The sequence below is a fragment of the Eschrichtius robustus genome, chromosome 15 (genome assembly GCF_028021215.1).
Source record: "Eschrichtius robustus isolate mEscRob2 chromosome 15, mEscRob2.pri, whole genome shotgun sequence".
Lineage (NCBI taxonomy): Eukaryota > Metazoa > Chordata > Mammalia > Artiodactyla > Eschrichtiidae > Eschrichtius > Eschrichtius robustus.
In genome coordinates this window covers 52,967,700-52,983,387 of record NC_090838.1, presented here as the reverse complement: position 1 = coordinate 52,983,387, position 15,688 = coordinate 52,967,700, and the positions used below count along the sequence as shown (strand labels likewise).

The following is a 15,688-nucleotide window of genomic DNA, read 5'->3' as shown; positions in this document are numbered from 1 at the left end:
TTCCCCGCCTCCTCCTCCCGGCGCCGGTGCCGCTTTCTGGAAGCTTCGAGAAGGCGGTGGGCGCTTACTGTTAGTCCCGGGCCAGCCGGAATCCGTGTCCATCCGTCCTTCCAGAGCTCACGCAGACCCGTCCAAGCTTGCCATGCCGGAGAACGTAGCCCCCCGGAGCGGGCCGCCCGCCGGGGTTGCCGGCGGCCGCGGGAAGAGTGCCTATCAGGACCGCGATAAGCCGGCCCAGATCCGCTTCAGCAACATCTCCGCGGCCAAAGGTATCGCTGCCCGGCCTAAGCCGTGGCCCTCCGGGCTTAGCTGTGCATTCTCACTCCCAGTCTTGGATGGGCATGATTCGTTTTCTGTTCCTTCAGATGATCCCCTGTGGGCCTCCCATAGAATAAGCTCAGTGCAGGGATCCTCCTGTCCTCTGCCCATGATTTCCGACCCCGAGTATGGAAGCCTTTGGACTTGCCTCATTCTGCGTCTTAGACGTCCATAATTTTTCATGCCGGGCCGTGCTGCATTCATTCATCCTATTTAAGAAAGGGGCCGAGGCCCGCATGCAGCGGTCCACTGGTAGAATGTTTGAACAATACTTTTCAGTTTTCTTGTTCTTATTAAAAAACTTCTTTCGGTACAGCGATTGAAACGAATTCGGGTAAACTCTCCGCGCCTTAAATTGGGGCGGGGCCCATTGTACTGGGATGTGGGGAACCAACCGACCCATCTTGTTTGAGAATAATTATGAGGCTGCCTTGTGCTTTGATGTCCTCTCTGCATGTGCAACGAGCAAATGGAGAACAGTTTGGCCTTTGGTGGAATTTAAGAAGTCCTGGGTTTCATTCAGTTACGTTACTTCGTGGCTTTGTGACCTTTAACCAAGGTTTCTTATAAAATCGGGGAGGGAAAATTGCCCTTTTTTTAAAAAAGGGAGTTGTGAGGGTTAAGAGAAGTCGGGTTGAGATGGAAGAGTCTGGAAGGAAAAGTGAGAACAAATGCTTAGAGATCTTGCCGTTATGTGTATTGGCTACAGTGAGTATTTCATTCTGGTTAGAGCATAAGGTGCATGAAGAAATGAGAGGTGAGATCGGAAAGGTAGAGGGCTGAATCTGGAAGGGCCTGGTGTCTTGGAAAGGGTTTAAAACAACTCGCGTAGCTACAGATTGTTCTTCAGTGTAATGAGATAGTACCTAACTTGGAGGGTTGTTGTGAGGATTAAATGAGAGAGCATATGAAGAGCCAGATGTATATAAAGTACAGCCTTACAAATATTTGAGGTTATTTGTCTAGGTGACTGAGGGTGTGATGTTGCTGCTGGAAGAAACAGGTGCACTGAAGGGAGGATGGTGGAAGAAGAAAGAATAGGTTCTCATTTGAGCCTAAATGAGTTGAGGAGGTCAGAATGACCAGATGGGTAAATTTAGGAGTCATTTGGAAGTTCAAGAGAGAATATTTACCTGGAAATAAAAGTTGGTGGATAGTTATCTAGGGAGCATAGTTGAAGCTTAGATTTATTACATTAGAAACAAGATGTTAGATCAATTCTGGGGCTGTTGGAGGGGGGGTGGGCAAGAATGCTATATAATATGGTAGATTTTCAACAAACAAGGAGGATACAAGATGGGACGTTTACTTTGGTAGCTTTTGAAACATCAGTGCACAGAGAATTAAAACTGGACGAGGGAGGTATGCATATAGGAAGAAGAGGCCACCTATTTACCTATAAACATGACCCTTAACATCTTAAGTGAGGAGAGCTCGTGGAACAAAGGGGCACTCGTAGTCTGTCCAAGTCAGGCAAAACCCTACAAACTGGTTGAGAAAAGCTTTTGCCGGATGCATCTTTAGCGTAATTCATGGAGCCAGTTTTTTATTTTGCTAATAACCAAAAAGCATATTAAGTACCATTGGTTGGTGATAGCAAAACCACACACACAAAAGTAGTAGTGGTCGTTTAGTACTATTCAGCACGAGTCATTTAACATATAATTGTGTACTACACAGTATGTTAAACTTCAAACACTTTCAGAGAGGTAATCAGTCTAGAATTTTTTATTTTTTGCACAATGTGTCTTTCTAGAGTCTTCACATAGATGACTATAAGGGCGCATTCTTAAAATGAATTGGTCTGCTTGTAGAATTGTGGCCATGTGGGTCCGCTAAAATCACCTGAAAGGGTAAGGAGATGGCTGAATAATTAGGAAATGCAGCCCCAAATTATGAAATAATTAAGTAGAATATAATTCTTAAACTATACCAAATATTTTCTCTTACCCTCTTTAAGATTATGTATTTTTTTTTAATCATTACTATTATTTTTTGTTTTGGATGCGTTGGGTCTTCGTTGCTGCGCGCAGGCTTTTCCGGCTTATCTCTAGTTGCAGCGAGCCAGGGGTACTCTTCATTGCGTTGTGCAGGCTTCTCATCGCGGTGGCTTGTCTTTGTTGCAGAGCACGGGCTCTAGGCGCGCGGGCTTCAGTAGTTGCGGTGAGCAGGCTCTAGGGTGTGCGGGCTTCAGTAGTTGTGGCGTACGGGCTTAGTTGCTCGGCGACATGTGGGATCTTCCTGGACCAGGGATAGAACCCGTTTCCCCTGCATTGGCAGGTGGATTCTTTACCACTGCACCACCAGGGAAGTCCAGATTATGTGTTGTTTACACAATGAAGGGGAAGCATTATACTAGTTGTGGAGTATACCAAAATAGGGCACTATCTTAGCCCTTTGTATATGGGGTGAAATGGTATATGAGAAAGGGGAAGGCGGACTTTCCTGGTAGCGCAGTGGTTAAGAAGTGCAGGGGACACAGGTTCGAGCCCTGGTCCGGAAAGATCCCACATGCTGTGGAGCAACTAAGCCCGTGCGCCACAGCTACTGAGCCCTTGCGCCTAGAGCCCATGCTCCACAACAAAGAGAAGCCACCACAACAAGAAGCCCGCGCACCACAACAGAGTGTGGCCCCCGCTCACCACAACTAGAGAAAGCTCACACGCAGCGATGAAAACCCAAAGTAGCCAAAAATAAATAAGCCAAAAATAAATAAAATTAAATCTTTTTTTAAAAAAAGGGTGGGGAGATTTAATCGTTTGTCCTGGACCTGTCGCAGTAAAGGGGATCAAGTACATCAATTACAATTTCTCTTAGAAAATAATAAGTGGATCAATAAAATAGAAACATGCTCATGGACAACTAATAAGAAGAATGGAGTGGTAGACTATATGTCCAGAGATGGTTAATAACATAGTAATGATGACTAAAGACTATGATTTTAGGGACTTCCCTGATGGTCCAGTGGTTAAGATTCCATGCTCCCACTGCAGGGAGCGCAGGTTCGATCCCTGCTCAGAGAACTAAGATCCTGCATGCCACACGGTGTGGCCAAAATTTTTTAAATAAATAAAAATTTTTAAAAATACTGTGATTTTAGATTTGGTTTTTTAGTTAAGGTTTTGAGGTTTTGTTTTTTTGTGGGGTTTTTGTTTGATTTGGTTTTGGGTTCAAAGAGGGTTTTTGTTACTGTTTTTTAAACTGTGGTCCATCCATATACCAGCTTCATATTAGTAAACAAAAGTCTTTGCCCTCAGAAATTACACTATAGTTGGGAGAGACAGGGTAAACAAGCAAATTATATAGTTGTCCTATTATTGCGGCTTGTTTTAAGGAATGGAGAAAATAATATAGTCCTCATTCAGAGCGCATAACTAGGTTATACCATTTTGATACTTAAAGGAAGATTAGGTGAACCCTCAAAATTTATTCTACAACATGCAGAGTACAAGTGCTATGTATAGTGATTTTAACAACAAAAAGTGAAGCGTCGTACAATTAAAGGAGTAAAATAATCACTCTGTTTCCAGTAGATTATTATTAGACATTGAATTTTCTTTAGTGAACATGGTGAATTGTCCACCATATTCTAATAAGAACAAAATGATTATTTGAGGGTAGAAATGCTCTTTAAAGAGTCTTGATTTCTTTTTTTCTTCTGTTTACAGCCGTTGCTGATGCTATTAGAACAAGCCTTGGACCGAAAGGAATGGATAAAATGGTAAAAGGCTCAATCATTCATTACTTACTGAGTGCTGCTGTTCATACTGCAAGCGCTCTATAGAGGGTTAAGATGTGCTGTTTAAAAAGTAAAGTGTTAGAAAGGCTTTGAGAGTTCAGAAAGGGATAGATTACTTTGGGATGAATGGGACCTAACTATAATTCATGTTTTGTTTATGATAATGATTCTTTATAATATCTTTTCTATCCCTTTTTTGGTGTCTCAGTTCCTTCACTTTTAAGTAGGAAAAAACCCAGCTATTTCATTTGCAAAGCTGGACTATTACTGCGTATTCTTAAATCATTATACCAATGTAAGGGAAAACAGTTTGAAATTAAGCAAACATAAGTTAACTTCTGTACAAGAAGTGTTAAAATTAGTAGAGCTTTTAGGATTTCACATCAATACTGGATGAAGAAAACAAAATTTTTGAAATATAACTTTCTTTTAAAAAAAACAAACTTTGTAGATTCAAGATGGAAAAGGTGATGTGACCATTACAAATGATGGTGCCACCATTCTGAAACAAATGCAGGTGTTACATCCAGCAGCCAGAATGGTAAGTATAATTTTTAGGTGGGGTTTTGTGGGTTTTTTTAAGTGTATTGTTTGATATTTGGTAAACAGTTAAATTTTTTAAATTTAATCACATGATATTGCTTAAAACATGGTGAAAATTTTTCCTTTTTTATGCTAAACAGGCATATTTTTAGGATACGTTGTATGCCTAGCATTATGTTCTCCATTGCAAGTTGTAATAAAACATGAATCTCCTTGTCTTTGTTCACAGCAATGTGCCACACATATGAGGAAAGAAGAGAGAAAAACATGAAATTGTACAAATTAGTTCAATGGGTGTTAACTGAAAGAGAGCAAAATATTTTAATTGTTTGCAAAATAAATCTTGTGTTTAAACTTGCGCTGACATTTATCTTTAAAAGCAGTTTCTAATTCAGCTACAGATCATAATGGTGATTGCAGTGTCAAGTGAGAAGTCACCATATCAGCAAAAACAAATTCCTTAGAAGTTCCTATCTGTTAAAAAGTCTCTTTTAATTAGTTAAAGATGACTGAAAATGAATCAGATTATGCTTCATGCAGGGTCAGTTTAGATAAACTTGGCCAAGGATTTCAAACTGACAGTATTCTCTCATCTGAATGCTGCATTTCATAGCTTCTGAGTCTACAGGGTAACCATAGTTCTTTTAAGTACTGGGAAGAAAAAATTTACAACCCTTAGTCTGAACTGGAAATCATAATATAGCTTGTTATAAAGTATGTAAGTAGAATTTTGCATGCCACAACTATATAGGTCGTCATTTTTAAATGAGACCAAGGTGGACAGCGAATCAGAAGTCAAGTATATTGAATCTTACAGTGTTGATAATAATCAAATTCTATATGTGAACCTCATGGTGAAGGTCATTGATGTTATATTTGAATTAGATGTTACTGGGTTCTCATAGTTCTCATTGAGCAACTTGACATGTTCTGTTCACTTAGCTGGTGGAGCTATCTAAGGCTCAGGATATAGAAGCGGGAGATGGCACGACATCAGTGGTCATTATTGCTGGCTCTCTCTTAGATTCCTGTACCAAGCTTCTTCAGAAAGGTGGGTAGGACATAGGACATGCTTTATTACTGAATAAAGGCAAAAAAATATTAAGTAATACGAGATTTACAATTTAATTTGGAGCAGAATTTTTTAAGCAGGAATTCTTAGATAAATTTTGCTATATTTACCATATGAATTAGAAATTTTTTTCTTTTTGCTTCTGGGTTTGGTTTTGGGGGGGTTGGTTGTTCTTGTTTTATTTGTTTTTGTTTTGGCTAGGTTTCCTTTTGAATGGAACTTGGTAAAATTTTGCTTTTCAAAAATGACTGGTTGGTGGTGTACTAAACTTAAGATATAGATGAGAACTGTGATTTAGGAGAGAAAGTATGGGTTCCTGCTTTGGTAAATAGTGCCTAAATGTCATAGTGACTCCCCAGTCACTTATTCTAATTATTATGTAGATTTGTAGAGTTTTGAAAAGTGAAAAATTGGTTTTAGTCTTAAATATCACAGGAGTATGTAATTGATCTATTCCAAATTAAATGGAAATAAATTATTAGACATTAGTGGTTAAGGTTATTCAAATCGATATTATTTAAGATTAATTTAAAATTTATGACTACTTTGAAATTTTAATGAACAGAAATTTTAAGTCATGTCAAATAATGAAGTTTATCTGTTACAATTAAATAACTAACCTTTCACAAATGGCAGGGATTCATCCCACCATCATTTCTGAGTCATTCCAGAAGGCTTTGGAAAAGGGTACTGAAATCTTGACTGACATGTCTCGACCTGTGGAACTGAGTGACAGAGAAACTTTGTTAAATAGTGCAGCCACTTCATTGAACTCAAAGGTGAGACAAGCACTATGGGATCATTGTAAAATTACAGTTTAAGGTTCATTAAGAAGCACAGCTGTGATTTTTATCTTTGTTTATTTATTTATTTATTTATTTTGCATTGGGTTGTCATTGATGCGTGTGGGCTTTCTCTAGTTGTGGCGAGCAGGGGCTGCTTTTCGTTGCGGTGCGCAGGCTTCTCATTACGGTGGTTTCTCTTGTTGAGGAGCGCGGGCTCTAGGTGCGAAGGCTTCAATAGTTGCAGCACGTGGGCTCAGTTAACCACTGCACCACTAGGAAAGTCCCTACACTGTGATTTTTGATGCTATACAGTTCATAAATGTTAACTCTCAAGAGTGACTAGGTAGCTAATTTGTGTAACTGAATTACTTCAAGTAAAATTTATTCCTTCAAGGCTTTCAGGTAAGTTGTAGTATCATCATTTTACAGATGGGAAAAGAGGTCTAGTGAAGTTGTGTAACTTATCCAAGACCCACTAATAAGAGGTAGAACTGAGATTTGAACCCAAGATAGGGCTGCCCATCATGGTCCATCTCTTAATAATATCTGTGCTGCTTTTCTTATCAAACTTAAAGAAGTGATGTTAGTTTAAATTTCTTGGGAACTCATGTCACCTGATTTCTGTTATGTTGTGTGTCACACCCCCACCCCATTCTTTTTCCTTTTCATCAGCATTATTTGTATATTAAGTGGAAAGCTAGATAGTATTAGTGATATTAAGTAATATTATTGATAAATGTCCCCAGAACTAATATAGACATAATATCATAGTGGTTACAAGCATTGGTCATAGAACCTAGACTGCTTGGGTTTAATGCTGGCTCCACTTAATTAAGCTGTTTCAGATTTTTCGTCTGAAGGTTGAATGAATATATGAATGTACAGTGCTAAAACCACTGCCTGACATATAATACATGCTCAGTAAATGTTAACCATTAGCTATTTTTGTCAGCCCCTCAGTAATAGGGGTGCACATATATAACATCTGATCATAAATTCATTTTAGATAGGAAACCTAAGCATAAAATTAATTTGTTCTTTTGGATTTCCTGTAGAATTACTAGTAATCTAGTCAATCCTGACTACTATATTAATAAAAGAGGAACACAAGCATATGTTTTTAAATGGTGACTGGCAAACCTGAGTGGAAAAGACAGTTTATATGGAATGTTTTTTCATATGCTCTCCACCCCAGCCAAAAAAATGATTGAGATTACTTCTTGAATATCTTTATCATTAAAGAACTAGGACTTTTTGTGTTACAACACTGACTTTATTTTCTTTTTTAATAATTCTAGGTTGTCTCTCAATATTCAAGTCTCCTTTCTCCAATGACTGTAAATGCAGTGATGAAAGTGATTGACCCAGCCACAGCTACTAGTGTAGACCTTAGAGATGTTAAAATAGTTAAGAAACTTGGGTAAGCATCTCTAATTATAACTTTAATAAAAATTAATTTTGAAAGTAAACATAAGCTCTTGCCAAAAATAAATAAGTTAAATGAAAAATACATAGGTGAAAGTCACATACATTTGGTTGTTTTGTTTTCATGACAACTTGTGTTAATGTGGGAATTTCAAGAATTTGTTTATATTCCCTAATGGTGGCAGGGCAGTGGTGTGATCGGAGAGGTTCAGGAATGGGGCACTAATAAATGTGAGTGAGGCTGAAGCACATTTTATCAGACTGATGATTTTTAATCTGTTAGCAATCTATTAAACTTGCAGATTTCCGCCCCCTCATAACTATCTCCTCGTTTTCTTTTTTCTTAGTGGGACAATTGATGACTGTGAGTTGGTGGAAGGTCTGGTTCTTACTCAAAAGGTGGCAAATTCTGGCATAACCAGGGTTGAAAAGGCTAAGATTGGGCTTATTCAGTTCTGCTTATCTGCTCCCAAAACAGATGTAAGTAAAACCAAATGAAATGATTCCTTAGGTGTTTGACTTTCTAATAACGAAATTTTTCTTTTTATAAAAATAGAAAATGCTGGTACTAGTGATAAAAAGCAAGGATCTAAAAATAGTAAAATTTAGACAAAAGTAGAAAATGTTGGATGCCACACATGATAAATCTATAATCTCAGTTGGCTATTTATTGAAATTGAGCGTTCACTTCACAAATGAAGACAAATAATGATAGGGATATCTATGAAACAATAAAAATAGGTTATGTGAAAGTGATAGTATAAGTGGACTTTCCAGATTCTTTCTAGCTTTCTGAGAACAGAAACCTTCACCCATCCTTCCCTAGCAAGCAGATCTTTTGTCTTTATGTTTGCACAATGGAACTTTAAAACCAGTTTATTACCCATACTCCGAAAAACAATTTTTTATTATTCCCATATCTATCAGTCGTAAGTACCATCCCCTGAAGGAGTGGTTGATCTTTGTCATCTCATTCAGGTTTGCTCTCATTTTACATTGTGTTGGCATACAAGTTTCCTGTTGAGTTGTTTGTTTCCCAAATTTTAACCCACATGAAAACGTTGTTTTGTAGGTCTTTGATATAACAATATTTGTCCTTCATAGTTCCTTTCAGCATACCAGTTTTTTTTAACAATCCATAGAGTAAAAAGGATGCAACTGAAATTATTGATATTTCAGTAATATGTAAATTCATATGAAAAGAATTGACATTCACGAAATAGGATAATCATTCTTATGTTTTATGATCACCAAAAATGTACTTGTAAAAAATAAGACAGCAATTTGTATAGATGAAAGTAAAAAACCTGAGTTAAGTTTTGTGTATATTCCTTTCTCTAAATTTTTTCTGTGCGTGTCTATATAATTTCTTGTTTGGTATGATTTTGGTTGAATTTATACTATACATAATATTTTCATTAAAAGTCTCACTTTTTTGCTTAAGGACTCTTAAAATGCAAATTATTAATATGTCCTTTTTCTGAACAGATGGACAATCAAATAGTAGTTTCTGACTACGTCCAGATGGACCGAGTGCTACGAGAGGAGAGAGCCTATATTCTAAATTTAGTGAAGCAAATTAAGAAAACAGGATGTAATGTTCTTCTCATACAGAAGTCTATTCTAAGGTGTGGGGCTATTTATTTTGTTCACCTCTTAATGATAATTGATTTTGGATCCCTTCTAGCAATTTTTAAAGAAACATTTGAGGTGGGTAAACCACTAGAAATCTGGAATGAATCTGTATTTTAGGGTATTGTATTCTGGTAAATGATCTAAAGTGAGTTCTCTTCGTGTTATGATCATTTAATGTGGGATATATTATCCTTCTAAACCAAGATCCTCACTATCAAGTGAAAAGCTAACTTTAGTCTAAAATTAATTAGCTAGCTAAAATTTTAGAGGCATTTATTTAAAGGTCCATGCAATAGCTTGCCTTGAAATTTTAGAAGTTCTTTTGGGGAAATGCTGGATAGTCCATGGATTGGAAGAATTCTCCAGAGTTTGAACTGATCCCTTTTTTGTTTGTTTTCAGTGTTTTCTTCTAATAGGTAGACACATTCTCATGTACTATATTAATATGTTATACCAGAAAGTATTATGGATGCTCTTGATATAGAAACCTTAATGAAGAGGTGGAATACCTGGTTCTAAAGACAAGTTATGTAATAGCTAGTAACCTTGAATAAACTGCTCTCAAAACTCTGTGCTTATTTGTAAAACAAGGATAGTAATATCTGCCCTTCAGTATCAAGGGTTGTCAGGAGGATCATTCCAGGTAATTTGTGTAAAAGTGTATAAATTTGTGGAGTCTTGAATTACATCATACTTAATTTCTAAATTCATAAAGCATCGATTGTTATTAGCAGAGTTATACTTATTTAGTATTAAGAAAAACGACATAATTATCTTTTTATTGTGTGTTTTACAAGTCGTGTCGTCGGGGTACGTTTTAAATATTATCCATTAGAAATCTTATTTAAGAATTTTGAGGTCATAAACTTGGTAAGCTGTTTAAAGCATCTTCCTTCACAAATAATTTGTTAAATCATTAGCCATTTAAACAACAGTAAAATTACTAAAACCGTAAAAAAGGAGTTGAACAGCAAAGTTTTTTTTCTAACCTAGTATTGACATAAGCACTGATTTTGTATTTTAGAGATGCTCTTAGTGATCTTGCATTACATTTCCTGAACAAAATGAAGATTATGGTGGTTAAGGATATTGAAAGAGAAGACATTGAATTCATTTGTAAGGTAAAATATTCTTAGTATCTGTATGTGTGAAAATGTTCACTATTCAGACTTCTCAATTTGTGGATTTCACTATTTTTCCCAGACTATTGGAACCAAACCAGTTGCTCATGTTGACCAGTTCACTGCTGACATGCTGGGATCGGCTGAGTTAGCTGAGGAGGTCAGCTTAAATGGTTCTGGCAAACTGATCAAGGTAACAGTATTAAAATTAAGCTTCTATTTGCCTGGGTTTTTTTTTTTGTTTTAATCCTTCAAATACCTAATTAAGAGTTTGTTTACTAAAGATTACAGGCTGTGCAAGCCCTGGAAAAACAGTTACAATCGTTGTTCGTGGTTCTAACAAATTGGTGATTGAAGAAGCTGAACGTTCCATTCATGATGCCCTATGTGTTATTCGCTGTTTAGTGAAGAAGAGGTAACATTAAATTACCAAGGAACATTTTGAACATAAAAACTTGTGTATTTTTATTATTAAGGTATAAATACTAAGTTATTGTTTAAAAATAGCTTTCTGTTGGATAAAATAAGCTAAAAATATATTTGTGAATTTCAGGGCCCTTATTGCAGGAGGTGGTGCTCCAGAAATAGAGTTGGCCCTGCGATTAACTGAATACTCAAGAACATTGAGTGGTATGGAATCCTACTGCGTTCGTGCTTTTGCAGATGCTATGGAGGTCATTCCATCTACACTAGCTGAAAATGCTGGCCTGAATCCCATTTCTACAGTAACAGAACTAAGAAACAGGCATGCCCAAGGAGAAAAAACTACAGGCATTAATGTCCGAAAGGTAATAATTTAATCTTTAGGTACTGCAGAAAATGTTGATTATTATAAAATACTAAAAGCTTCATAATTGTCGAATGAAAGGCTTTGTAATTAAAAATAGAGTTAACCTTGGATTTAAGTATAAGACCTGCAGGTTAATTAATGTATGCCATCTAGTGAGAATGAAGATGTTGCCTTAAGTGAGAAGTATTGTTCATTAAGTCTGCCATCTAATGGTTGTACAACTTTTTAGCAAGTTACTTAGTCTGTGCTTCAGTTTTCTTGGTTGTGAAAACAGGGACTATTAATAGTTCCCTCATAGGCCTGTGAGGATTAAATGGATTACTAATTAGAAAGTTCTTACAAAGATGCCTGGTGTGTAGTCAACCATTGCTGCTGTTGTGAGCACCAGCCTAGTGTAGTTGTATAGGGTAAACACATAGAACAATAATAATTTCCCCTTTTGTATTAATGTTTTATGTCTCCTTTTATTGAGAAGACAAATAATATGTAATGGGAAAAAATTGACAATCCAAGATGATATTTTTTGAATGGTTACAGAACTCAAAGGAGGGCACTACCTGGTTAGGGAAAGTTTCATGAAGCTGCAGCCTTGGTTGGTAGGGAATGAAAAAGTTTCAGATGGAGAAGCAGTGGTTTACAGGTAAGAGGGACCAAGAAGTTACTCATTTTGTCTAGAGCAGAGGTTATATGGTGGTCATACAGTGGACTTTAAGATTGGAAAGATCAGATAAAAGCTAGAATGAGGAGTCCTTTGAGTTGTTGAGACGCATGGGTGTTTGTGTTCTTTTGTGTTTTAATTCCAGTAGTTGGGAGCCACTAAAGTTTTTTTTTGTTTGTTTGTTTGTTTTAATTTTTTTAAAATTTATTTATTTATTTTTTATTTTATGGCTGTGTTGGGTCTTCGTTTCTGTGCAAGGGCTTTCTCTAGTTGTGGCAAGCGGGGGCCACTCTTCATCACGGTGCGCGGGCCTCTCACTATCACGGCCTCTCTTGTTGCGGAGCACAGGCTCCAGATGCGCAGGCTCAGTAATTGTGGCTCACGGGCCCAGTTGCTCCGCAGCATGCGGGATCTTCCCAGACCAGGGCTCGAACCCGTGTCCCCTGCGTTGGCAGGCAGATTCTCAACCACTGCACCACCAGGGAAGCCCCCACTAAAGTTTTTTTAACCAAGAGGCTAAGGTGCTGAAAAGAGTATTTTAAGGAGGGAAGAATGGAGACAGGATCACCTGTTAGGACCATCACCAGTAATCCTAGGATAAAGGTGACTAGGATAGTGGCAGTAGGAATCTAAGAGTGGGAAGTGAGAATGATGTAAAGGCAGGGTAGAGCAGACATGGCCAAATTCAGAATTGGGAATCAGATGATTTAAAATCTTATAACTTTTTTCTTTAATTGCAGTATAGTTGATTTATAATATTGTGTTAGTTTCAGGTGTACAGCAAACAAATCTCATAATTTTTAATAACTCTGATCATCTACGTAATTTTTGCCAGGATACTCTTTATTTTTTTATTTTTTAATAAATTTATTTTTTATTTATTTATTTTTGGCTGCGTTGGGTCTTCATTGCTGCACGTGGGCTTTCTTTAGTTGTGGCGAGTGAAGGCTACTCTTTGTTGCAGTGCGCAGGCTTCTCATTGTGGTGGCTTCTCGTTGCGGAGCACGGGCTCTAGGCGCGCAGGCCTCAGCAGTTGCAGCACGTGGGCTCAGTAGTTGTGGCTCGTGGGCTCTAGAGCACAGGCTCAGTAGTTGTAGCGCACGGGCCGGCATGTGGGATCTTTCTGGACCAGGGATCGAACCCATTTCCCCTGCAATGGCAGGCGGATTCTTAACCACTGTGCCACCAGGGAAGGCCCTTTGCCAGGGTATTTTTAAGTAAAAGATGCTTACAAGGAGTTGTTTTGGAGTTAGGCTTGGAATTCAATTTTTCCAAATTTTAGTTGAAGTACAACCTACAGCGTAGAGAAGAGCTTAGTAGAGAGTATCTTACTCTTGACTAAGGGAAAACTAAGTTTGAGAGGCCTTGAGGTTTACTGGTAACTGTAGTTGGTGATATGTATCAGTTACAAACACTAAAAGCAACTTGTACTGGTTTGCAGGGTGGTATTTCCAACATACTGGAGGAACTGGTTGTCCAGCCTCTGTTGGTTTCAGTCAGTGCACTGACTCTAGCAACTGAAACTGTCCGGAGCATTCTGAAAATTGATGATGTGGTAAGTATATATAGGTCGTGAATTTCCCTACAAGGTCAAAAAGGCATATTTTTGAAGAGCTGGGGTGGAGGGCAGTAAATGTTGTTAGTTTGCTAGTCATCAGGGTGAAAACAGTTCATACTTCTAGTCTTTTTTCACCTATAAAAATAGGGAGATTTGGATAACCACCTTAAACATCTTCCATGCTTAAAATTCTGTCCTTACAGGTTTTGAAATCTAAGTTTTTCTCTTTTCAGGTAAACAGTCGGTAACATGGATAACACTGGCTGACTGGCACCATCATGGCCACTAATAGCGCAGCTGGAGTGGAAGAGCACCTTGGCATTCCTTGTTGTTTGGAAGGTTGTTTCCTTTACAAATTTCTGGACCTGGTCTTCCAGCTGGCATTTGCTTGAAATTGTATTGACACAGTTCGATGAAAACATTAAAAATATGGTTTCAAAGGGCAGATTAATTGATTGTGCTCCTGCATTACCCCCACTGCCCTGCCCTCACAACCTCTGTTACCTCTGATCCTCTTGAGAAATCTGTATAGGAAGGGAAAGAAGAGTTCGCACTTACCTGTTAACTTCCTTATGGGCTTAATCCTGGGTACTTTTAAGTTTTCTGTTAGTTTTTTAACAGAAGTATTGAGAAGGAAAAATGGCCCAATATGCTCATCACCCTGATAAATCCCTGCTTACAATAATATATATGCTGTTTGAAAAGTTAACAATACAGAAGAAAAGTGAAAAATGAGTCTTTCTCATGCTACTCCCTTTCTCCAAGAATAACCACTGTTGTGTTAATTGGGATTCCTTCTGAAAATAAAAACGTAGCAAATCTTACTTGTACAAAAAGGATTCATAACTAGTAAGTCTTTTTCCAGTGGTTTAAAACATCTTTATTGCCTCTACCCTGATCAACAAGCATTGTCTTGCACCATGAATGGTGTAAAATCTAACTAGTGTCCGTCCTTGCTTTAGCCACCTTCCAGTCAATTCTGCACACTATATATATAGCTAGTGATCTTTTTAAACTTGTCAGGCACTCCTTTATAAAAGCTTTCATGACTTCTGATTGCCTTTGGAGAAAGGCCAGACCCTTAAGGTGGACCACAAATTGGGCCTCTGTAATCTGGTATCACACTCAACCATCTTTCTTTTGTGTATTTCACAAAAGTGTTATGAAAGCAGCTGGGGGGAGCTCCTTCACATCTGGAGAAAGAATTTCAAACGAGCCTGAAGCTTGGTTGTGTCTGACAACTCCAGTAGTTAATTAAAATGACTAATTTGGTAAATGGTAAATTCAGATAAGTCTTTGGATAGTCTGGAATTTAATAATTCAGTGATTATCATTTTAGTGGGTATTAGGAGCTTGCTGTTAAAAAAAATCATAGCTGCCATAAAACAACTGAATTATGTATATCCTAAATTTTTTTTTTTTTGGCTGCGTTGGGTCTTCGTTGCTGCGTGCAGGCTTTCTCTAGTTGCGGCAAGTGGGGGCTACTCTTCATCGCGGTGTGTGGGCTTCTCATTGTGGTGGCTTCTTGTTGCAGAGCACGGGCTCTGAGCATGCGGGCTTCAGTAGTTGTGGCTCACAGGCTGTAGAGCGCAGGCTCAGTAGTTGTGGTGCATGGGCTTAGTTGCTCCACAGCATGTGGGATCTTCCCAGACCAGGGCTCGAACCCGTGTCCCCTGCATTGGCAGGCGGATTCTTAACCACTGTGCCACCAGGGAAGCCCTATCCTAAATACTCTTTTTTTTTTTTAACTTTGGGTTTATTTATTTATTTATTGCTTGCTTGCTTGCTTGCTTGCTTGCTTGCTGTGTTGGGTCTTCGTTTCTGTGCGAGGGCTTTCTCTAGTTGCGGCAAGTGGAGGCCACTCTTCATCGCGGTGCACGGGCCTCTCATTATCGCGGCCTCTCTTGTTGCGGAGCACAGGCTCCAGACGCGCAGGCTCAGTAATTGTGGCTCACGGGCCTAGTTGCTCTGCGGCATGTGGGATCTTCCCAGACCAGGGCTCGAACCTGTGTCCCCTGCATTGGCAGGCAGATTCTCAACCACT

At 38.3% G+C, this 15,688-nt stretch overlaps 1 protein-coding gene across 1 annotated transcript; it reads left to right on the top strand.

Moving 5' to 3' along the window:
• On the top strand, window positions 1–14,089 carry CCT4 (chaperonin containing TCP1 subunit 4). The gene is made up of 14 exons (XM_068564512.1): window positions 1–269; window positions 3,987–4,039; window positions 4,509–4,598; window positions 5,543–5,651; window positions 6,309–6,451; window positions 7,756–7,877; window positions 8,230–8,362; window positions 9,371–9,510; window positions 10,542–10,638; window positions 10,721–10,831; window positions 10,923–11,053; window positions 11,192–11,426; window positions 13,528–13,641; window positions 13,878–14,089. Exons 1-14 carry the CDS (start codon window positions 143–145, stop codon window positions 13,890–13,892), a joined length of 1,620 nt encoding a protein of 539 aa, XP_068420613.1. The 5' UTR covers window positions 1–142; the 3' UTR covers window positions 13,893–14,089.
• The last annotated feature ends 1,599 nt before the right edge of the window (window positions 14,090–15,688 follow it).